This window comes from Dermacentor andersoni, chromosome 3, assembly GCF_023375885.2.
Source record: "Dermacentor andersoni chromosome 3, qqDerAnde1_hic_scaffold, whole genome shotgun sequence".
Classification (NCBI taxonomy): Eukaryota; Metazoa; Arthropoda; class Arachnida; order Ixodida; family Ixodidae; genus Dermacentor; species Dermacentor andersoni.
The window spans coordinates 169,033,993-169,058,899 of record NC_092816.1 but is presented as its reverse complement, the minus strand read 5'-3'; the positions used below and the strand labels follow the sequence as shown (position 1 = coordinate 169,058,899).

Genomic DNA, 24,907 nt, shown 5'->3' with positions numbered 1-24,907 from the left:
CACCAAGAAGCTGCAAGAGAGCTCTTTCAAGCTGTTCTGGTGTGTATACCACTTTGGCCCTTTCTATACTCAATCCAGCAAAACACAAGTTGTAAAGAGGGAATAAACCTGGCCTTGCCTACAAAGTCCAAATCAATGGCAGAAGATGCCACAATATTTTTTAAACAGGGTACCAATTAAAATGTAGCCATTAAGATGAACATATACAGCATACCTCATGAACAAAGGGTGAAGTAACTACAATTTAATTCTGGGATTTTATGTGCCAAACCCTCAATATGATTACGAGGCGCACTGTAGTAGGGTGCTCTGGATTAATTTTGACCACCTGGGGTTCTTTAACATGAACCCAATGCATGGCACACAACCATTCTTTCTCACCCCCAGTACAATGCAGCCGCTGCAGCTGGGATTTAACCTGCAACCTCAAGCTCAGCAGAACACCACCATTGCAAGTTTAAAACCAAACTTCATGCACGATTTCCAGCGCATGAAAGCTCGCGTCCAAGTGCTCACACCTCACGAGGTATGGCGGCTGGAACCTACAAGACTTGTGCACACTTGACTCACTATTTCCACCTTGCATTTTTGTATTTTGTTTAATATGTTTGTGCGGCAGCCAGAGCACCAATGTTTGTCTGGAGATGATGTCTGTGCTCGTGCCTCGCTTCAACGCCTACAAACTGTCCCACATTATCTGCACATGCGTAGGCACGCAGGCACAAGCTTTCGCATACCGGAAAGCATAATGTTAGTTTGGCCATTTATGTTTTAGTGCCGACACAACGGCCATAAAGACTCAACACTGACAATCGAGCATGTCACGATAAAATCTAGAGGTTGGCAGGTGCGATGATGAAACTCAATCAGGGTTGCCGATTAGAAATAGGCAAAGGTCAGCATTTGGTCAGCTATCATTGACAAGAGGCAGCTGGGAAACTCGTTAAACACTGCTGCAGTCATCAGGCACAAAGCAACAATGTACAATGCACACAGCTCCAGACCACGTGATAAGAGCCCCCAAAGGAAAGCAATAAAGATAAGCAGGAGAGCAGTCGGTTATCAGGTGTGCATGCAATAAGACAACACTGTCCTATCATGCTGAAGTGGAAATTCAGGTTAAGTTCACTACCGCCGATAAGGTGCTGCAGCATATCTACAAAGTCCAGCACACATACCAGCTAGAGGAAAAGTAAAGATTTCCCAAAACCGTTAACCATTAGGCGTACACCGAACTATTATTGCTAGATCAAAACTTTGTCATGGTAGCCTTCGAGCCAAGTCCTCATGAACTCTGAACACTGAAGAAATGTAGTAGTCAGCGGCACAAGGACGTTGAAAACATGCCCACATCGAGACTGGCTGCAAGAATTTTAGTAGCTTTGGCAGCAGCGAAGCAAATTCCTCGCAGTGCTTACAGTCATAATACGATACAAGCCACCCATACTGGTCAGAGTTAGCTGTGGCACTCTCAATGACTGCAACCAGATGGTTGCAGTGCTCTGGGGAATGTGTGAACTAACAAACGCTGTTGGTCCAGCATTTGTCCAGTCGCATTTTTTTGCCTTTGTCCTCATTTTTTTGTTATGCTCGTTTCGCATCTTTATAAATGTGACCTATAAACAGGCCCAGAAATACAGCTATTAGAAGGCAGGTGCAAATTAACGCACGCACGCACACGCACGCACACACACAAACATTAAGTATAGACTGAATGAGTGTGTGTTAATGTGCATCCCTCTCTAGGAGCACTGTTCCAACTTAACGGACAAGAGAGAGAGTAAACATTTTCATTGGGTGAATGCAGCTTTGGAGAGGCGTCCTCATTGAGCTCTGGCCACATCCTGAGCCCTCGCAATCAGAGGTACTGCGGAAAACCCACGCTCTGCTACACTCTTAACAGATCACAAGGACTGCAACATTTTGCAGGGATGGATGCTCCGAGCTTTTAGAGCACAGCTTTTTGGCACCCATTCCTGCGGCGAGTGGCAGTTTAACCAAGCAAACAAGCACGGCGGAGGACGAAAGTGAAGGCAGAGCGCAGAGGGGGATGAAAGACACAAGGAGGAAAGTGGAGGAGCAGGGTGCAGCTGAACCATGAGGGGTATGGCAAAAGCACAAGAAAAGCGTAGTGGGGCACCAATGGCTACTAGATGGCGCCAGAGTAGCATGCGTCATCTGGTAGGTCTGTCAGCGGTGGCTGCTGTGAATCGCGCTCACGCACTGGCTCTCGCAATCTCCAGATTCGCTTAGCGAGGCAGTTGCGCCACATTTTGCTCCATTTGAAACATGAAGGAGACCGATTGTCTGCACCAGCCACGGAGGAAGGAAAGCGTAGGAGAGGCCCCAGCCAACACGGACGTGTTGGAGAAAGTGTGGCGGAAGTCACATGCTGTTTCTTTGCAAAGGAGCACTGGGAATGATACCCCAAACGTGAATGTTGCCATAGTAACCGCACTCCTGAACCTCTCGCTGCTGCTCTAGGCCTCTGAAAAGTGAGAAGTTTTCTTGCAGCACATTCACGAGACACGAGACAAGCTGACTTTGGAGCGTGGTGTGCAAGCTTGAAAATTGTGTTTTGAGTGTGCGTGCGAGTGTCAGTCAGCAACAGACACTTGAGTAATCATGGCGCAGGTCAGTCGTCAATGTGCCACAGAGAAGCACAGGGGCGCATTTTCACTAAAACTGTTACAGAAGTGTCGTAGACATTCTGACACGTCAGAAAACATTTCCAGCGGTTCGTACTGATGGAAGTTCAAAGCTCGCGCCTATCTACACCGACGAGCTGATTGGAGGCGCGAAGGGAAAAGGCACACCAGTATGGCTGCACTTTCAACTTCAAAAATGCGACGTCAGGGCCTCTCCTATTTTGTTTTTTTCCTCCATGGCGCCAGCCAATATATTGCGAAATGAAGCCACATATAGAGCTGTGCGCAAACTTTGCATTAAGGAGTATCGTAATTGTTGGCAAGTTGTTTGCTACATTATTTGCATCTTGTGAAAGAGGGCAAAGCGTGCAATGTATGCTGTGGTAGTTCTGTACATTACAGGTGAGAATGTGAAGCATTTTACAAGTACTGAAAGCCATCGCTCTCCAACCATATAGAAAAGAACGATCAATTACGACCACCTAGGATTCTTTAATGCACACCTACAGTTCAGCGCATGAGCACTTTAGCATAGGAAACCTACTGCAATGCGGCTGACTTGGCCAGAAACAGTTGCTCTACTATTTGAGCTACACCAGGAGGTTATAATATCGCATGGCGAGGCAGAATTGACAACTAGAAGCGCTGGGAGTCTGTATGTGGTAAATCAGTAGTGCGGAGACCTGCAAGATCAAGAGTTTTGCGAAACGGGAAAAATTGCCGTTCACCCGACAGCAGCACAATGCTACTAGCACTGTACTTGGCAATATGCTCTATTTCACACAGCACATGCAACACTGTGGAGGTAAGGAAGACTCTTGATGTGGCTGGCACTGTCTTATACTAGCAATTATACTGTTGATTATTTATGCTCTGTAACAAATGAAAAATAAAAGTTCATCCTTCAAAATGAACAAATGTAATGAGTGCTAATACGTTTACATCATTCAGTCTATCGTTTTCCTTTCCCGGTTTTTACTTTTGCAGCCTGTCACAGAAGCCTTACCAACTTATCCGGCTAGAGCAGACTGGTCAACAATTTTGATGCCCAAGCTTCTTGCATAGCTTCCACAGCATCGTATGCCATTTATGAAACAGTACAACTCTATGCTACTGTCAAGTCTAACTTCTTTTGCTCTATCATGAAACTTCGTCGACTCAGTAGATTTCTGCAGACCTTATTCACCAACCTCGTGCGAAACAGTGGAATATCATGCCCACTACTGTGCCAAAGAGAATGATGAATTGTCAACAAACAGATGTGCAAGTTGTCATGGCCCAACTATGGTGCGCAACCATGTAAACCTTAGATTCTTGGCAGTAACACAAAACCATGGAAACAATGCTTGCATCAGCAGCAAGTCGCAGCATGTAGTGAAACAAATTTCAGGAGAACTAAAACTGAAGTGAATACGAGATTTGGCAACTAAAGAAAGCAAACAAAAAAAAAACGCCAAATACGCAGAACGCTAGGCATAACCCAGTTATGCCCAGTGCTTGCTGCTGCATGATTCACCAGAAAAGCTAGCCACAACATAAGAAGCATAAAAGGCTGCAGGCCGCATACAACAAAAATGACAGACATCAGCAAAAAGATGCATTCATTTTGTCAAACCACTTTGCGACAGTTCCCTAGGCAACGTTTTCAAAAACACATGCGTCATTTGTTGTGCGGCCTCATTATTCATGAACACCCACCCCCTCCCATATAGCCAAGTGCACACATCCCCGAGCGCAATGGGTTATCTAGCTGCAACATTTGTTACATGAACGTGGGTGTCCGATTGGGCTAGAGGGGGCACAGACAGCCTGTGCAGCCGATACGATACGGTAGTGCCCTCCCGCCCCCAGTGTGCAAGGAGAGCCTGCAACCCGAACCGTCCACCAAGGAGGCGGAACACTGTCCCCTTCCAACACACTGTGGCTGCATGTAGGAGGCAGTGATGATGCAACACGCTTCCAAGCATTCACATGTGCAAAGGCAGACACGTTGCTGTTGGTGCTCGCCTTGTCAGGTCTTTGCCCCTCAGTTCTCAGCCATGTTAAGCTGCAAAGCTGCTTTCCATCTTCCGAGTCTCATAACTAACAGCTGAGCAGCTGCCCACCCCAGGATGAAGTTACAGCACGTTACAGCTGCTACAAGCACCACCTGGGTTCACACTAGTTGAACCATATGGTCGACTCGTCTAACCGCTTTTGCGCATGCAGTCAAATTAGCAGTAGGAGATTAATCAAACATTATAAGGTTGGAATGATGCTTCAGTTATGCCAAACCTTTTACCACAACACATGATCCTTTCCTAATGCTTGAATAACTTTGAATACCTCACAAACAATGATGTTTAAGCCACTGTACTGGACAATTGTACACTGCATCCTCAATCGAGGAGAAAGGAAGCTGGAGATAAATGGACTGCTATTAAAGAAACCTTTATAAAATGACTGCGACTACCAGGAAGGCTCAGTGGGTAAAGGGGGGGGGGAGGTTGCAAAGCGGCATCACTGAAGCGACACTATGAAAAAGTAAAACGCCTATGAAAAGTAAAAGTAAGACGCCATCCAAAAATGAAAAGGTTTGCTTACTCTGCTGCCCTGCTCTCCCAACGATAAGCTAAGCGACAGATCACCGATAGACTCACCCTATCTTCTGAAGCTACTGATGTTCTGCCTTGAAAACATACTTGAAACATACTTAGCGTTTCGGGATGTGGTCTACAAACATGTGCATGGAACCATGATGCATGCTTCAATTTCACTTACGGTGGCAAACCTTGCTATAAAGTCAGCAGAGATATGGGCTTTGACTTCTTTCGAATGCCCCCTAAAGATTTTTCTGCGCTATATTGATTGTCTTCTTTCGACTGCCCCCTAAAGATTTTTCTGCGCTATATTGATAGACTTCTTTCGACTGCCCCCTAAAGATTTTTCTGCGCTATATTGATTGTTTTTGCATCATCAAGGAAGCTTTAGAGGCATTCTTGGCGCATCTGAACAGCATAGAGACATCAATTCAGTTTACAACTGAAACTGATCTCTGGTCGTCTTCCTTTTTCAAGACGTGCTGGTAGAAAGGAAAAACGGCCGCCTTTCTTTCGGTGTTTTCAGGAAGCAGACTCACATCAGTCTCTACTTGCATTATGAGTCTATTTGCCCGACCTAATACAACTCAGTTGCTTCTTTCGTGATAGAAATAGCACATAGGATTTGCTGCAGCGAAGATGACAGTGCCTCTGACCTGTTCAAAATACGCAACAAACTTTCTGGTTGCCGGTACCGTTAGTTTTATTCCTTCCGTAGAATGGCGCACACGCAATGGCGCTTCGTTGTGCTCGCAGGCCCACGCAGCCGTCCCCTATGTGCCAGGGGTCAGTGAGGCGTTGACACAGGTTATGCGGACATTTGATGCAGACATGGCACATGTTCCCGCCCATAAGCTGAAGCATGAACTGATGCGCTTGAAAGACCGGCTCACAAAAAAAACTTTTCCAGGCATTGTTTACGGACTTCCCTGCACAGACTGCGACTATGTTCATATCGGCAAGAGCGGAAATTTCGAAAAACGGCTGAAGGGCTATATGAATGATGTCAGAAAGAAAAATGTCTCCAAAGCACTTGCAGGACACAACAAGCATAATTGCACAAGGAGGAAACTGGCGCTCCCATCAGTATCTAGAATCTCTAATTCAGAAAATGAAAAAAAAAAAAAAAAGCACTACACAGGAATGAGTGCAATCTTTCACCTATTCACACTAGGTGCCTTGGTCACGCACTAAAATGAACATAAGCTTGCCTTGTCGAGCCACCTCTTTGTGAGCAAGGCTTCTGTGTGGAACCTGAAACATTTTGGGGTTTGTTTTTTTTAAACTATTTTTGGTCAGCATCTCTGCTTTACTTTTTCATTACACCTCCTCCCGACCAGACAAATTATCATCGAACCATTGATTTCCTGAAGCAACACTAAAAAGAAAATTAGGCTTTTTCCAGTATAGCTCACTATACTGGAAAAAGCTTCAATACTAGAAAGCCACTCTTACAGGTTGAGCAGACTTGATAAGCAGAACAGCTTCAACGGTCCCATACAAATTCACAGCACTATAGGATTTCTGAAATTCTGTTTGAGTCTGGGTAATCAGCCGAGATATAGAGCATTGTATGTGAAAGGAGCAAAAGATTGTTTCGAGAACATTTACTGTGCACAACATCCCAAACACGGCAAAATACCTCTAAATGTGCAAAGCCACAGTAGCACTCGATTTAAACCAGTTTTCTTTCAATGGAAGCTTGGCCGCTACTCTAGTAATCAATCCGTTTCCACAAATATTAACAAAATCAAGATTTGAAAGAATACTTCGTCATTGTAAAATAATCTAGTGCTTCTCTTTAGTGTCCCTCTAAAGGAGATGAAACAAGTGATGCTGTTATTTGCTCCAGTTTTACAATGTTGTATCCATTCTTTCGAATGACAATGACATCATCCTTTTCTCACTAAGCACTTGCACAAATCCAATTTGCCTGCAGAGCCATCTGAGAAAGTTGTAGCTCGCAGAGCCACAGTGGATTATAGCACTCAATTATGCCATCACTTGGGGAATCAGGGCCCCCAACTAACATCTCAATTTACCCCCTAGCAATGGCTGTTTATGCTGAAACATGCACATTTAGCCATATTGACTTTTAGCTCCCTAGAAACATTGATAACTTGAAGACCCAGCTTGTCTTGGTCAAGACCACACCTGGCATGTATGTGCCCAAGATGCTCATTGCCTTTTCTTGAGCGCATATGTCGGGCATTATCTTGACCAAGTCAAACACGGACTTCAATTTAAAGGGACACTAAAGCGAAACAATGAACCAGTTTAGACTGATCAAGTAGCCTTTGAAAAGAACTCCATTCAGCGATTATAGGTTGACTATTAAAAAAAAATGAAGGCCAAAGTTTCATCTTCACACCACAACCCGAATACTGGTACATCCATGCGACGTCATGGATTTCAAAATTTTTTTTTTTTTGCATTTTGGAGGCATTAGCGCCGTAAGTATTACCAAAACTTGCGAAGTCCAGTATATGGCTTCTTTAGAACACAGTGTGGTCTATCTTTCCCACTAAATAGTTACCTAGGCCCTAGCAGACACCATCGAAATCCACGACATCACGGCGTGCGGGAACTTCGAAGGCAACATCACTACCCATCGTTCGCGCCTTCTCACAGTAAGAGTGGTCCTAGTATTGCAGAAGGGTGATCCCTTAGGCATGAAAGATTTACGAAGAAGGCTCAGACATACACTACTGACATACCTTGTGCATAATTTCTAGTGACAACACTAGAAAATATGATGCACACAAATTCCTAACATCTGTACATGCCGTGATGATGTAAAAAGAAAACGAACGAGATTCTTTTTTTAAGTCTACATACATAGAAATTTGCTTATACAGATCTCACAAACGTATTCAGAGAATCTATTGTGTGAACAGATGTTAGCACTGTGCACTCCATGACACTACAAATGTTCAAGAATTTATCCACAGCAACTTACAAAGCACGCTGCAGAAACTGGCTTCCTTTGACGATGCAAAATTTCCACACAAAGGAACAGAGAAAAGTGCTGCGAAGACTTTACGGTATTCACGCAAAGAATAAGGTAAAAGCACATAGAGACACTACTTGTAGAGTTAACGCAGATTTTCATAACGTCAGAACGGTCGTAATTGCATCCCTTCCTTCCGTCTACACATGCAATTATTCATTCTTGCACATTTCCGTTTGTGTTTCCAGGAATTGTATTGCAAGCACGGCGGAAACAGGATTGTTAAGCGCTTCCATGCGCGAAGTGTACAAACCATGTCTGACTGATCGCAAATAACACTGCTGTAGCTTAAATGAGGCTTCCCAACTTCCTAGCGTACGGGTCTGAAGCGCTCCCGGTAAGCTAAGGGGCCCGTTCCCCCATTTCTTCTCATTAGCTCTGGTATAAGCGATGTCCAAACATGTAGAAAGGTCAAAGACACCTAGGTGCTGTCAAGGTCGTCTGCTTTATACGCGGCTCAGAACCATATTGTTCTGGCTCTTAGTATTTGCCACTAGTCTTGCCACTCTTAGTATTTACTCGCGAGGAAAAGTTTCGGTATATATGCAAATGATGGCCAGCAGCAGGCAGACCCGACAATAAGCAAACGGGTACATCCCCACGTACACGTGACTAGGGGCTTCTCAGTAAGCGCTAAAGCCTTTTTCCCTTTTTTCTTCCTTTTTTTTCACACACGTTTTAAGTGCTGTTCAAGTTCGCCAAAATATATTGTGTACCTAGGCATGTTCATGACAGCATAAGATTCCGGAACCACGATGTTAGGACCACTGAGAATTTACACTATATTGTGCAACCTATGGCAATTGGCAAAACCCGCCGATGGCAGAAAAATCAAGGAACCCCTTAGGTATGCAAGGCTCTCTGGGCTGGACTTCTCCACGATAAGGTAGCCTCGCCGCTTAGAGGATTATCTATCTGACTGAGCTATGTTGGAAGTTCAAATCCTCGTATGGAAATTTTTTTAAAAATAATCAGAGGATGGTGAGCTCAACTTTTACTTCCTCCAGTGGACTACATCTCCAGGCTTGGAGTGGCGCCTGACATCAGCAAAAGATGCCAATAGCGGGTGGGCCTATACTAATCTAGGTACAACTGAGATAGGAAGGCCCACTTAGCTTCAACAAAGTCTCCCTCACCAGAACAGGAAGTGGCCTCCCTGGTGCACTATTCGGCCACTACCTCCCTCCCGATTCCTACAATTAACCTATGCCTTCAGTCCCCAGCAGCTGTGGAGCACCTGACCAAGGCGGCAGTCAGACCTGTAACGTAGCAAAGGGTGCTAACAATCTCTGGATCTGGACAGGCCACCAATGGAAACTGACAATGTCAATCTTTAACAGCCGAACTCTGTCGTGTGGGGCTAGCTTAGCAGGACTGAGCAACTATCAGACATTGTTTGTGATATCATCGGAGTTAATGAGATTAGAACTGGAAAGGCTTATACAGTGCTGACTAATAACCATGTCATCTGCTATAGAGGTCTCCCAGATAAGAAGCAATACGGAGTAGGATTTCCAATCCATAAGGACATAGTGGGCAACATTGACAAATTCCACAGCATTAGTGAGAGAGTAGCAGTAGTCTTAAACTTAACAAGAGATATAGATAAAAGGTAGTACAAGCCCATGCTCCAACACCCAGTCACGATGATGATGACGAAGTAGGTCAGCTTTATGAAGATGTTGAATTAGCGATGAGAAAAGTGCAAACCCAATATGCTGTAGTAATGGGAGACTTCAAAAGTGGGGGAAAAGCAGGCTGGTGAACAAGCAATTGGCAACTACAGCATAGATTCTAGGAATGCTAGGGGAGAGATGCTGGTAGAATTCGCAGAAAGGAATAAGCTGCGAATAATGGACACTTTCTTCGGGAAGCGTAGCAACAGAAAGTGGACTTGGAAAAGCCCTAATGGTGAAACAAGAAATTAAATTGATTTCATACTTTCTGCCGATCCCAGCATAATGCAGGATGTCAAAGAGTTAGGTAGGGTAAAGTGCAGTGATCATAAGGTTAGCGAGGGCTAGGATTTTTGTACTGCTTCCTCTGTGTACGAAAGCGATCGACCGCGAGCACCATGAATGCCATGGCGAGAGGAGGACTTGATCATGAGTGCATTCAGGCTTTCCGGTCATTAAACGACGGACGCGCATTGCGGGAAAGCGGCGGGGCCAGCAGAGGAACGGCCCAAAACCCGTTCGCAGAGGCAGACTAACGATAATTGCCGTCGGGTGAGTGTGGTGGAGATGCGACCAGCGGGAAGCGACGGCTAGCCGACCGCCAGCGTCCGCGAAAGGAACCCGAAATGAGCGTCAAAATACCCGCTGCGCGTGCCCAATCGCACGCCAAAGTCGTGCCAAAGACTCGGCAGAGCACTGCGAATGGCTCGCAAGGGTAGAAACTCGATTTCCGCGAAACGGGCTCCTTCGCTAGGAGAGAGCGAGATCGCGACAAGCAAGTGGGCGGTTATCGCGGGACGCTTTCGGCCGGCAGACAGGAGTGCAGACGACGGCAGGCCGCCGCCACGCGCTGTGCGAAACCAAAACAAGCGCAGTGCCACGGTGGCCCACATTCGGCCAAGGGTGGAGCATTGAGGAAACCGGCGAGGAAGTACGGAAGGAGGGTGGATTCTCTCCGGCCCGCACACAAACCGCGAGAAAAATGCCACCACAAGAAACTGTACTGAGCGAGCCAAAGCGAGCATCGTTAAGATTGGGAGGAGGTTGTAAGGGGTGGAAAGGGAGCGGTGGGGAGGGGGGGAGGTGTAAGCGCGTTTTTTTTTTTTTTTTTTTGCCTCGCACGGAGGCCGTGTAACTCGGGGATGCAACAACCGGCGGCGGGCTGACAGCACAATAACCTCCAACAATGTACCGCCAGCAGAAAGCCGTTCCAAAGGCGGCCACAGCGAGCCACCGCGAGATGAGCCGCGAAGCGAGGTGGGCGCGCCTCGGCTAAGCTTTTGACGAAAGGAAGACGGACCACTGGAGAATTTTGATCTCAAACGACGCCAGGGGAGCGACAAGGTGGCTGAACTGCCGCTTTCGCTGCGCGGCCTCTTCGTCGTTACGCAGTGGGTGGAGCTTAACGGGAAATGCCTCGGGTCTCTCTTCCGGAGCTTACCACCCTAGCTTGCGCGTGTCAGGCCGATTGCTCACGTGAGCGGACAAAGGCGCGCATCGAGGGGTCGTGGACACTACGCAACGTTTCTATATTTGTGCCGGCATCGGCGAGGAGCCAAAAAAATACACGGTACACGAACGTGCGCTGTTTACGAAAAACAACGCATGAGCCCAGCCAGCAGCAGCGTGCTCCGAAGACGTCGCGCGGCCGGCGGCGAAAAAATCGCGGTGCCACTTCCGGCCTCAGCGGGAGAAAGAAACCCGGTCGAGTTGCAATGTTTACATACTTCGCTGAAGACGGGATCGGGCGGACGACGCGGCAACGAAAGGGGGGGGGGGGGGGGGGGTGCGTACGCTCAAGATCGATACCCCAAAGACGCGACCCCGGCCCAGTTTCGGGTTCTCCTCTGGCTGCAGAACCCCGAGGGGAGGTTCCTGAAAGACTGACCACGCATCCGACACGCGCGGCGAGCTCAACAAAAGTCCGCAAAACTGCCGTGCTCACTGCACACAGTGCGTGGCCAGCGTCGGTCGCGACGAGCCCTTCCGATCGACGACGGGGCAAGGAATCTCCGGCTCTCTCAAGAACCCGTTTTCTTTTTGCTCCCCCAGTTTGGAGAACGCGCTTAGTCGCGACTCATCACTAAGGACACATCGCCGGCTGCGGCGTACGAAAGGAAAACATCAGATAATGTTAACACGGGAAAACATAGAAAGAACTGCGTGCTCCGCGCTAGTCACAATCTGGTCAAAACACCGCTGTCATCGCTGTAGCTGTGGGCATCGCGGTACTTTCACACGACCGATGGGGGGGGGCGTATCGTAGCCGCTGGTTTCAGCTCGCCGGCGGCTTGAAACCGTGGGAAAATGCACGACGCCCGCGTCTCGCACCATCGCCAGCAGCTGACGGAGTCGGACCGCCAGCTGAGCACAGCTAGTGAGCACAATTTTTAAAGGTCCCAGCGAGACTCCACGCGACTATCCACACATTAGGCCTAATACCGGTTGATGACTCTTCCCGAGACGAGGCTTATAATGTGGGCGAAATACCACCGCCGGTAGCCGGCTCACCTGTAAATGCTCTTGAAACCGTATCGGTAGTATCTGCGTCATCGTGGCTCGGAATCCTGCTCCTTCGCGATGGAGTTTGGCCACACGCTCCCCACGAAAAACGTTTGAATGAGGAACACCTCCAGTCGCTCCAGTCACAGTCCCGTACGCACCAACTTCCACCCAATATGGCGCACGCCGGCCATGTATCAGCCGATGTAATATAGTCCGCATCAACTGTAATTAATTTCGCCCAAGTTCACCGGAAGAAATGACATATTTCAACTTCTTTATTGCATATAAATTTTTTCTTCGACGAGTTAATTTTTTTGCAGTTCGAAATACATTATTTTTCCACATGTCAGTGAAAATCCACTGGCGTAGGAACACAGTGTGTCCTGAGCTACGTGCACTGCCACATTGCATGACTCGCACTGGTGGTCGGCGGTTTACGTGAATGGAATTCCCAGTCGGCACCAAATAGCGGCGGCTCAGGTCTTCGCAACTGTGTGCATTTGTTTTTTCTTGCTGTCATTTCCTTTTTTTTTTATGCTCCCTAAGTGACCTTTGATCTCTTCTGTAAAAACGTCCGATGCATGCCATATGTTGACAGGCCACCACGCGATAATTTTCTACAAGTTACCGGGTGTAACCTCGTTGTATATGTTAGCGCAAACATATGCCCGCATTCATTTTAAAAAGAAGAGTGTGTTGCTAGGCCGCTGTTGTTATTTGCAACATACCTCCTCGCCCTCCGCATTGTCACGTGCGTCGTGACGACACAGCTGTCATTTCGCTAATTCATTGACTCGCTATTGGAGCTTTTTGTTTCGCTGTATAGGGCCAATCACAAATGCGTGATGCGCATGGCTTTGAGTTTTAGGCAACATATGTCTTGTGCGATATCCTTTTTTTTATAACATTTGTCCCAACTGTACCCAATGACATTTAATTTCTAAAGTTTGCCCATAATCGGGAAGGGTTGTGAGAACCATCTTTAATGAGTAATATAAACTGCATTGGCAAGAAAGCAGGTCAACATTCGAAATCGGTTTCATTGCTACAGCTTTTTCTATGCATCACTGCATTGTGGCCCAAGTCCCACAACATACTCGCTACAGCCCCAAGCGGAACGTACCCATCATAATGAGCTGAATTTTATTGGTCAGCTTACGCAAGGCTGTAAATGTAGAGGGATGCTACACGTGGGATAATTATCTGACAGGAGAATATTTATCCAGCCTCCCCACTGTCTCCATAACATTCCACATTTATCGGAATGTTAAACCACATATGTGTAATTTTAATCTTGCAGTGGTTGTGGGTGCATACACACAGTTAACCACATCTGCAAAGCTAATTTTCTTTATTATGCAAACGAAGGATAGCGGCAGCTTACCACTGTCGTTTAAAATTGTACAATCGCTGTGATCTTCCGGTACTAACATGTGGGGCAGAAACTTGAAGGTTAAGAAGCATAAGAAGGGGTTCAAAACCATGAAACAAGCAACGGAATGAAAATGTGATGACAGTGATGTGGATTAGAGAGCAAGGAGTAGCCAATACGGTGCCATGAAATTGAGTTGGGCGGTCCATGTAATGCTTAGGGTAGAAAACCGGTGGGCTCTCGGAGTTATAGAAAGGGTGCCAAAAGGGAAGCGCAGTCAGCGATGACAGAGAACTAGGCGGCACAACAAAATTGGAACACTTGTTGGCATAAGGTGGCGTCAGCTGGTGCAAGGTTGCGTTAATTGGAGATAGCTGGGATGGGCCTTTGTCATGCAGGGAACATAAATGGGCTGACGTTGTATACTCCTATGGGACAAATTCCTGGTGCAATCTCTTTTCTTTGACATGGACGGCAAAAGAACTCGTAATGCAAGGGCTGCCGGCTTCTGTAGTTCATGGCATGCACCCATAGTGCTCTTCTTGCATCTGTCGCACAAACTGACACCCGGCAGAGTGCGAACACTTTCACCGTAAAGCACACCGGACGTTCAGTGTCTAATTCACAACTAACAATTCAAGTTCTCCCCTTGAATTTGTTAACTTCAATAGCATCATTTATCGGAAGAAAAAAACTGGTTCGAGATATAAACTGTCTTTTTTGATAAACCTATAGAAAGCTTACCTTGAGCATCCTGGAATAGTTCATGAAGACAATTGGGCTAGTTGGTGAATCTTCTAAGGCTGAGATGTAATTAGATGCATGAAAAGACAGAGGACAAGAAATGATGTTTGTTGTAAGCTTTTTCTTTTCTTCCTTTGTTTCTGCACCTAATTATGCCTCAGCCTTGGTTCCATAGCATGTCTAATTCACAACCAACAATTCCAGTTCTCCCCTTGAATTTGTTAACTTCAATAGCATCGTTGATCAGAAGAAAAAAACTGGTTTGAGATATAAACTGTCTTTTTTGATAAAGCTATAAAAAACTTACCTTGAACATCCTGGAATAGTTCATGAAGACAATTGGGCTAGTTGGTGAATCTTCTAAGGCGGAGACGTAATTAGATGCATGAAAAGACAGAGGACAAGAAATGATGTTTGTTGTAAGCTTTATTTTTTCTTCTTTGTTTCTGCACCTAATTATGCCTCAGCCTTGGTTCCATAGCACTAAATGTACGAGAGTGAATCAAAATCTTTGCCCTTATTTTTTATTAGCCAAAATAAGGTACATGCAGGTCATTACAAACATATGTACTATTCGATGTACCTTACACTATTTTTACACATAGTCACCACACCATTTCAGACATTTGTCCCATTGCAGCACTAAATTTGAGAGGCCCCTGTGGTCAGTCAGCAATGCAGGCGCCCTACCCGAGCGCTCATTGCCCTGCAAGTCTTCACGGTATTTTGCGAACTCGCAACACCACCACCACGCATTTCTCGAAGCGAGACGCCTTTCCTTATATGTGGGCTGCATTTCCCTGTGGTTTCGATGGGCATTCGTCCCTTGCTCCATAGAAAACTAATCGCACTTCCTTGCTCGTATGCCGTGCACGCGTGAAGCACAACTGCCATCTTTAACTGACAGCAACACCGTGTCGCTGTGCTATCGGCAGATAAGGCGGGGCTTGTTCAAAAAAGGTCCACTAATGGGAATGGATATGTTAACTTCGCATTTACAGCTGTAATTTGGCTAAAACAAAATATGGGCAAAGACCTTCTGCTTCGTCCTCGTATTATCTTAAGAAAGAACAATTTGTGGACGCTTTCAATTAATTTTGAGAGACTATCCCATTAATTAGTAGATAGCTCATTTTAATTTCTGAGGAGTTCACTTCCAAGAAAACATTTGCTATACAGAGCATGTTGCCAATTTATGCAGGCATTTGTCAGATACAGTAGTTATGCTGGGTAGACTGTGGCTGCCACATCAAGTACACTGTGTTGCTGCTTCATGTTTTAGGAAAGTATCAAAAATTATCACATGGCTCAACTCGTTTGTATCATCAGGAAAACATATGCTGCCTTTGTTGCTTAAGCATATCATCGTAGAAGTTGCCTAGCATATTTTGTCAATGTCTAGCCCTGAACTATAGCCTATAAGCCTGAAAGTTGGGCGAGCTTGAATGAATGCATGGTTTGACCTAACACAAATAAAGCAAAAACAGAGATGAGAGGATGACCAGACAAGTGCCAACTTCAGTGCTTGCCTGCTTGTCCTCTCGTCTTGTTTTTGTCTTAGTGGCACTGTTTAGTCATGCATGCCTCGTATATGTATTTCACTATTAAAAACGTAACACAACCGCATTTCTCCTTCCTCGCAATAATGTTGCACATGCGTTCACTGATTTCAACCTTGTGCCTTGGTAAAGAACATGTCAGCTCACAGGGTTATGCTACCAAGTACCGGATTTATGAAATTGCTTTCAAGAAAAAGTACAGACAGCACTGCACTTAAGGAAAGCCAATTAAGCATCTCCACTCACAGTGCTAAAATATATGCATGTGCAAGTGTGTATGTTCATCATCATCATCAGCAGCCTGGTTACACCTACTGCAGGGCAAAGGCCTTTCCCCTACTTCTCCAACTACCCCTGTCATGTACTAATTGTGGCCATGTTGTCCCTGCAAACTTCTTAATCTCATCCGCCCACCTAACTTTCTGCCGCCCCCTGCTACGCTTCCCTTCCCTTGGAATCCAGTCCATAACCCTTAATGACCATCGGTTATCTTCCCTCCTCATTACATGTCCTGCCCATGCCCATTTCTTTTTCTTGATTTCAACTAAGATGTCATTAACTCACGTTTGTTCCCTCACCCAGTCTGCTCTTTTCTTATCCCTTAACGTTACACCCATCATTCTTCTTTCCATAGCTTGTGTACGGAAAGAAGATGTGCAAGTGTGTATGTTCAACAGATACTAAATTTTCTCGCCTGTGTTGCCTTTTGACTCGCTGAATAAAACAAAAAAGCAGTATTGTTATTTCAGCGTACTTATTTTATGTATGGTGTGCTTAACCGATTGCTTTCTCCCCTATCTCTCTCTCTCTTTCTTTTATTGTGCCCTTTCCTGCAAATTTGTACTCGACACAGTTTCCTACACAGCTGACATGTGTTACCAGCACGAACACAAGAGTACAAAATTGCGCTACAGTACTTACTCAAAAAGTAGGTCAAACACAAATACAGGTCAACCCCTATATATTGAATGGCCAAGAAATAAATTATAATTTATAATTTCCCATACCTTTTAAAAAAAAGAAAAAAGAACACGTACATGAAACATCTTTATTTACCATAAGCCCAGCTACTAAATCTCGCTAGTTGATGTCACAAGCTCCATCCTCGTCAGAACTGCAAAAGAAGTAGTCCTCGTCACCCCAAACAACATCGTCGTCAGTGCCGTCGATTGCATTGGATATGCAGCCTTTCCTAAAGTCAGTCGGGATAATCTCCCGACTGGCTCTACGGCACAACTCCCTTTAGCTTAGTACTTTTGCTAGCTTTGTTCAAGAATACAGACCTTGTTTCCAGGGCACCACCATATGGCATAGGCAGTGGCACCATCTATAGGCAGTCAGCATGCTGGCTTGGGTGAGCACTCAGTGTTGTAGGCCAGGTATAAGTTTGGCGGCAGTCTCTGGTGGTTATCTTCCTGCTCACACGGTCTCTTTGGCATACCGCGGCACCTTCTAAGTGGGCAACGGTTCTGCGAGACGTACTGAACTGGCTTAAGTCGGCATGGCCAGATTTTCTGCTGGCATTGAGGCGGACGGAGCACCCAGCACCATGTGTGTGTGCGTGTTGACCCTTTCGCTCTGACCCGTTCGGTGCTCCACCACACCTGGTGTTCCACATTGCAATAAAATTGCTCTAAAATCTGCTACAGACATTGCATTTACAGAATGTCCGATCTATCTTGTTCCCAATAGACTTCAGTGTCAGATGCGGTGCAAAACTAGAAAGTGAGCACAATAAAAGTTTACAACAAGCAGGAATGCGGAGTGATATTTTTTGCAATCAGAACGCCTCTTGTGTTTTTGAACTTGGCTCTTGAAAACTAATCACAGCATCGACTGGTTCTGCTTTACAGTTTTCGGTGGTATGTGCTGAATAAAGTGAGCCAACTTAGAAGCCTGTATGACTTTTTTCGAGCCTGGTACTCTGGTTGCAGCAGCTACAACAACAGAGCGAAGTCTGACAAGTAGGACTCTTTCCACTGTTTTAGAAACAGCTCCTGCTGAGAGTGTACACAATTATGTCCACCTAGTGTGCGAAACCCAAAACTAGAGCATAGCCATCTATGAAAAATAACCAGAAATAGCCATTCTTTGAACGGTCAGAGAATCGCCGGCTGTGGAAGTGGACGGGTTAATCTGAGCCTACAATCAGCCTCGGAGATCAATTGCATACTTCTGAATATTTGTTTCACAAATGTCATCTTACTGCAGCATTCTCACTGTAAATCTTAAGCTGTCGTTTAGCAGCAGTGAGCCGTTATGAAACATATCACAATCCTAACAGCGTGGGTACCGTTCTGCTGTGGAATAACTTGTGCTATTTACTTTGAGAAGTGTTGAAATTTTTATTTGTAGATACATTGCGTGACTACCCCATTTGTTGGACGAGGCTTTTGCCCATGAATAAAACAGTTTTGTACAGTGTGAACCAAACCTGTCAAATGGACCAGTGTCCATTTGCAAACTGCTGTGCGAGCGTCTGAAGCAGTAGTAGATGCTGGGTTATAGATCTGTTTGTTCTACATAGTGCATGGTACAAGCATGCGGCGTGACGACGCAAGGTCTTTCTGTGGCATTAGCCAGTGTTTTTTTCTTGTATTTTTTTTTCACGAAATAAGAGGATGAAAGGAGGAGGAATAAACTTTTATTTTGGAAACAGTGTTCCGGAGTAAGCCCCGGTTCTACTCTCGGTGGGAGGTCTCCTTATTCCAGGAACCCTCTGGCCTTCGCTGCCTCCTTGGCCCTGGCGACGAGGCGTCGTTGTTGTTCCAGGTCCTCGGAGACGAGCTTGGCCTCCCACGTTTCTATGAGGTCTTCGCTTTGTCTGGCGTTGTAACAGTCTCTCGGTGAAGGCAATGCGTCTTTGTCTAGATGCCATGGACATTCGATGATCAGGTGCGCTAAGGTGTCCGGTACGCCGCACATTGGACAGTGGTATCCTTGTAGCATTGGGTACAGTCTATGCATGATGATTCCGTGGATGTATTACTTTGCAGTCTTCTGAGTATAGTGCTTTCTTCTTTGTTGAGCTTTGGGTGAGGTGGTGGGTACACCCTGCGTTCCAGCCTGTGATGTTGAAGGATCCCTGAGTACGTGATGGGTACGGTCTCTGCCTCCGCTGACTCAGACCGGGCGTCTCGAGAGTAGGAAGGGTTGGCCCGGCAGGTGTGGCCTCGGGCCGCGGCATGTGCCGCTTCGTTCCCCTCCAGCCCCTCGTGCCCAGGAACCCATGTCACGCAGGTGTAGGGGATCGGCGTACTGCGGTGCTTCAAGATCTTCAGTGCTTCTGTCGATACGCGACCCTTAGCGTAGTTCCTGACGGCTGCTTGAGAATCGGAGAAGATGACAGCTGCGTCCATGCACGTGGTAGTTGCTAGGGCGATCGCCGTCTCTTCTGCAGTCTCGGGGTTTTGAGCACGGACTGTGGCAGATGCTAGCTCTCTGCCCTGAGAATCTACGACGCTCAGGGCGTAAGCGTTTCTTTGCGGGTATTTGGCTGCGTCGGTGTATCTGGCATCCAGATCTTGCTTGTGTCTTCGCCGTAAAGCTTCCACTCGGGCTTGTCTTCTTTCCTTGTGGTACGTGGGGTGCATGTTGCGTGGAATTGGGGCTATGGACAGGGATTCGCGGAGGTTTGAAGGAATTCTTTCTTTTCGGTCTGTGGTGGCTATAAAGGTTTCACCGTAGCTCAGCCGTTGCAGCACTGATCTTCCGGTGGGCGTGAGCTTCAGTCGTTCTAATTGACTGGCTTTGTGAGCTTCAGCTAGTTCTTGCCAGGTGTTGTGTACGCCCATCTTGAGCAGTCTTGTAGTCGAAGCCGTAAATGGTAGGCCCAGGGCGATTTTGATGGCTTTCCGTATTTGAATGTTAATTTTTTCTACCTCTACATTCTTCAGCGCGAGGTAGGGCGTGCCGTATGTTATTCGACTGGTGAGGAGTGCTTGCATCACGCGTAGAGTGTCTTGTTCTTTAAGTCCGCTTCTATGGCTTGCAACTCTCCTGACGAGATGCGTGAGCTGTGATAGCGTTCGCTGTAGTCGCGGGAGGGTGGCCGCCCCGGACCAGTCTTTGTGTATGTGTAGCCCTAGAACTCGTAGGGTTTCCACTTTTGGAATGGGCGTTCCATTGAGGGTGACGTTAGGATCGGGTTCATCGTACCCGGGTGGTCTGCCTCTCGTTCTTGACTTGAGGACGAGGTGTTCGGACTTCTCGGGAGCACAGCGGAGGCCGCATTTGTGCAAGTAGCTCTCGATGGTATCTACTGCTTCCTGTAGGCGTGTTTCTTGTGTTCCAGTGTTTGAAGCCCTTGTCCATAACGTGATATCGTCTGCACAGAAAGCGTGTCTTACGTCTTGTATCACGTCGAGGAGGCTGGGTAGTTTGATCATTGCGACGTTGAACAGCAACGGCGACATGACCGAACCCTGCGGGGTGCCTTTGCTCGGTAGTCGGAAGCTGTCGCTGCGCAGGTTGTATATTCCAACTGTGGCCGTGCGGCCCGTGAGGAAATTCCTGACATAGTCGTATGCCCGACAACCGCAGCCCAGGTCTTCGAGGTTGCAGAGGATAGCTTCGTGACTGACGTTGTCAAAAGCTCCCTTTACGTCGATGGCTAAAATCGATGATTTGCTTCTGGTACTCAGGTGGTCAATGAGTTCTTCCTTGAGTAGAAGGAAGACATCTTGCGTTGACAGGTTCTGCCTGAAACCGAACATAGTGTTTGGAAAATATCCGTTGTCTTCGAGGTACGAGGTTAGCCTGTTGTGAATCATGTGCTCGAAAAGTTTCCCTACGCACGAGGTAAGGGAAATTGGGCGCAAATTCTCGATGCTGAGCTGTTTATTTGGTTTGGGGATCATGCTAATCTCCGAGTGCTTCCAGGCAGCCGGTAGCTCTCCTTTCTCCCAGCATGCATTGAAGTACTGGAGCAGGGCTGCGGTAGCCTGCTGCGGAAGGTTCCGAAGATGCTTGTTCATGATCCGATCTTTGCCCGGGCTGGTGTTTCTGGTGAGCGTCGATAGTGCTGCAGAAAGTTCAGCATGCGTGAAGGGTTGGTCAAGGTCGGGGTTTGGTTTCCCACCGTAAGCTTTGTCATGTGCCGTCGTATTAACGGGTGGGTCGCTGCACAGCTTCTTCTGAATTTCTCGGAGGAGGTTTTTTTTTTTTCAGTCTTGTTCGTTCAGTTCCATACGACGCACTCACCTATCCTACAGAAATAGCTTCCTCACAAGTAGCCATGGGATTCTTTTTATGAAATCCCCTTTGGATATTAAACAAGAAAGGGGGTTAACCGAAGGGCCCGATTTTGATTAGTCATATCAAAAGAAGCCAACAAACACTGACACCAAGGACAACATAGGGGAAATTACTTGTGCTTAATAAATGAAATAAAGAAACGATAAATTAATCGAAATGAAAGTGAATGAAAAAGCAACTTGCCACAGGTGGAGAACGATCCCACAACCATGTGAAGATTGTGGGATCAATCCCCACCTGCAGCAAGTTGTTTTTTCATCCACTTCCACTTCCATTAATTTATCGTTTCATTACTTCATTTATCACACACAAGTACTTTTCTCTATGTTGTCCTTGGTGTCAGTGTTTGTTGGCTTCTTACGATATTACCTTTAGATATTGCTGCTTTACAGGGCAAAAAGGCAATGCCCAAGCACAAAGATTAAATGTACTATGCTTGTTTACGAACTGCAGTGACTGCTGTGCTGAGCAACAGCATTGGCCTCGTACAGGAGGCTAACATAGGCACAGCATAGTGATTCAAAGTCTACAAGACTTGAAATGCGTGAGAACAATCGCAGCACAAACGTTCTATAACGATTGGTACTTAAATGGGTCAGCACTTGGACTGGTTGGCTGATGATTATGAGCAGAAAATGGCGTAAATGACAGGTTGAAGAGAAGGACACAGACCACAGGGCTGACTATATATATGCCGACTGAATGAATAAAAACACTTTGTTGTTAGTCAGTGCTGCGGTCTGTGTCCTTCTCTTCAACCTGTTGTGTGTGTGGTTTTCTCCTCGTACTTAGACATTCCGGGACTGCACTGGGTTGGCCGTACATAAGCACTTTTCTGCTTTAGTTCTCACGCCAAGATCATACCAACATCTGATAGTGTTAAATTTTTAGGTGTCATTTTAGACAAAGATCTCAAATACAACTGTCATGCTCACTAGTGAAAAAAATACCATTTGATATTCATGTTATCATCAAAACACGCAGGTATCTTCAACCTCATATTCTTCACTCATTGTATCATTTTTACATTCATTGCCATTCATCATACTGTTTATCCTTGTGGGGTAACAATTGCAGCATACATCTAAATCTTCTTGAAGCTTATGACTCCTCCTGCTCTCACTCTGTATTCTACCTCTTACCCAGATATTACAGCGTAAGCTATCAATCACTATATTCTGTCCAATTCACTGTGACATATTTATTGACAGTCTGCCCGTTAACCGTCTGGTTAATACAGATAACACTAGATTTTCTGAAAATAACCTTCTATTACCAAAGGTCAAATATAATTATGGTCAATTTACAGTCAGTTTTCGTGGATTGCAATTTATAATTTTACACAAACAAAACATTCTCGTCCAGTTGTCTTCAGTCCTTCAAAAACAATTTTAAAATAATTAGAAGCACTGTCTTTTGTGTAAATTCACTTGTGTAATCTTTTTTTCTTTTAGTTTATTTATACATGTTTTCCTAGTTATTGTTAAATTAGAAACATGATTACTTTTGTATCTTGGTAATCACTACTTTTTTAGTCTGTTTTTCAATTCTTACTGCTAATTTATTTCGTGTTTTTTATATGTACTTCATATATCTCACATGCTTCATAAGCGAGAAGAAAGGAGGTTAACCGAGGGGCCCGATTTTTATTAGTCATATCATAAGAAGCCAACAAACACTGACACCAAGGACAACATAGGGGAAATTACTTGTTCGGTTCCCACCTGCGGCAAGTTGTTTTTTCATCCACTTTCATTTCCAATAATTTATCGTTTCTTTATTTCATTTATTAAGCACAAGTAATTTCCCCTATGTTGTCCTTGGTGTCAGTGTTTGTTGGCTTCTTATGATATCACGTGCTTCATGTATTTCATGTCTTTCTTTGTGACAAGTTGTGGTTTTCCTTGTACCGGTATAAACCCGCTGCCTATCATAATAATTACGTACCCGTACGTAAGAGGAGGTGCCTCTGACAATTTCGACTCTGGGACCTCCTAACGCACTAAAATATTCATGGGTTTCTTTGTACTTGTACTTGAAACAATGATAAAGTCTCATTCTCCGTCAAGCGATCAGATAGTGAGAATATCTTCCAATTCATGCAGGCAATGCATAGAGACTGGTTCTTTTCCTCGAGTGAAAACCTCGAGTGAAACACAGCCAAAATAGTTCACAACATGCACACACACACCGCAGCTGATGGACGTAGTAACACGATTGTGCAGCCAAGTCAAACTTCCGCATACTGTAGCTACCGCTGCGTCGAAAGGCTACACAGTGTCTTTTTGACGACCTTCTATGATCTGACATCACATAAATTTAACAGAGAACGAGATGCAACATCTCCAAGTTGTTCCGCAGCATGCAATGGCAACACATTCAAGCAGCACCATGCCGGCTCGCACAAGTCAGAGAGAAGGAAAGGCTCACTGTGGCTCCTTTCCCCTCACCCGATGAAAAGGTCTATAGGTCGAGATTCTTTGGTTGTGAATATAAGTTGATAGCTCATTTTGGGTAATATTCCCGCAAAAAGAAAAGAAAAAGGTCGACCTATGTTCAGATAAATAGGGCATTGGTTTGTGAATAACATGATGAACAGCACAGATGACTGAACAGGAAATAAAGGTGGAATGTAGTGGCATGTGTGCTGTCTATCTCTCATGTCCTGTCATCTGTATTGCTCATTATGATAGCACTATAAGAAGCCAGTTTGGACACCACATATTTTGTCTCAGTCTAGGATTCGGCAGAAGTAAAACAGACATGTTCAGCCCCGTTCACTCTTGCATTGTGCACTTCTGTATTTTCTGCCGTGCATAATTATGCTTCGTATCTGTATTGGTATGCTGTTCCCTCTACTTATGCAAGACGCTGTAAAGGTTTCCCACGAAAGTAACTAATAAAATCAGTACTGCTAACATTGAATTCTATAGAATGGCATTTCCTAAACATTAACATGTGCAAGAAAAAGATACGCCGTACACAGTGCACATTCCCACAGAGAATGTATTATCTGCATTAAACTAGTTTCTGCCACAAAGCACAACTCAAACCAGTTGAAAGCGGTTCAAATCAACTGTGTTAGCATGTTGATCGACTAGGTTCAATATCGAATCAGCTGCGAGTAAAACGAGAAAAGTATAAATTTTGCAGCTATTTCATGTCCACATTTTATGGTTACTGCTATACAGCAGCTATACAGCTGCATTGGTGGAATTGGGTCACAGTCAGTTCCGCTGGTCAGTTAGGAGTGGCTGTTGGTGAGAAAGCGTTCCCACTTGATATTTGGTTCAGTGTGGGAATTCTGCTCTCGCATTGGGAAACAACTTCCATTAATCACAATGGTGAAACTCCTTACCTGGCACAAGATCGACCAGACAGACAACCTTCTCAAGCAGTGAGAGAAGGAGGAAAAAGAACATGCACTGGACTGATCAGTGAACTACATGACAAGACAACTAAGGTGCTTCTTCGTAATATTTCCAGGCTTCAGAAAATTCTGCACAGCCGTGATGACATTAGCATTCCGTCATCTTTAGCTTCTGAACAACAAAAGAA

At 45.6% G+C, this 24,907-nt stretch overlaps 1 protein-coding gene and 1 long non-coding RNA gene across 2 annotated transcripts in view; one reads left to right on the top strand and one right to left on the bottom strand.

The window, feature by feature from the left end:
• Positions 1–12,599, bottom strand: part of Chc (clathrin heavy chain) — a 52,786-nt gene extending 40,187 nt beyond the window's left edge. Inside the window, exon 1 of the mRNA XM_050172788.3 lies at positions 12,425–12,599. Coding sequence (XP_050028745.1) covers positions 12,425–12,466 — 42 coding nt within the window. The 5' untranslated portion in view covers positions 12,467–12,599. The remainder of the gene's footprint in view (positions 1–12,424) is intronic.
• A 113-nt stretch (positions 12,600–12,712) lies between these two features.
• On the top strand, positions 12,713–24,269 carry LOC129383078 (uncharacterized). Its single transcript, XR_008611016.1, has 3 exons — positions 12,713–12,910; positions 17,947–18,057; positions 23,678–24,269. It is a non-coding gene; the product is annotated as an uncharacterized lncRNA (long non-coding RNA).
• The last annotated feature ends 638 nt before the right edge of the window (positions 24,270–24,907 follow it).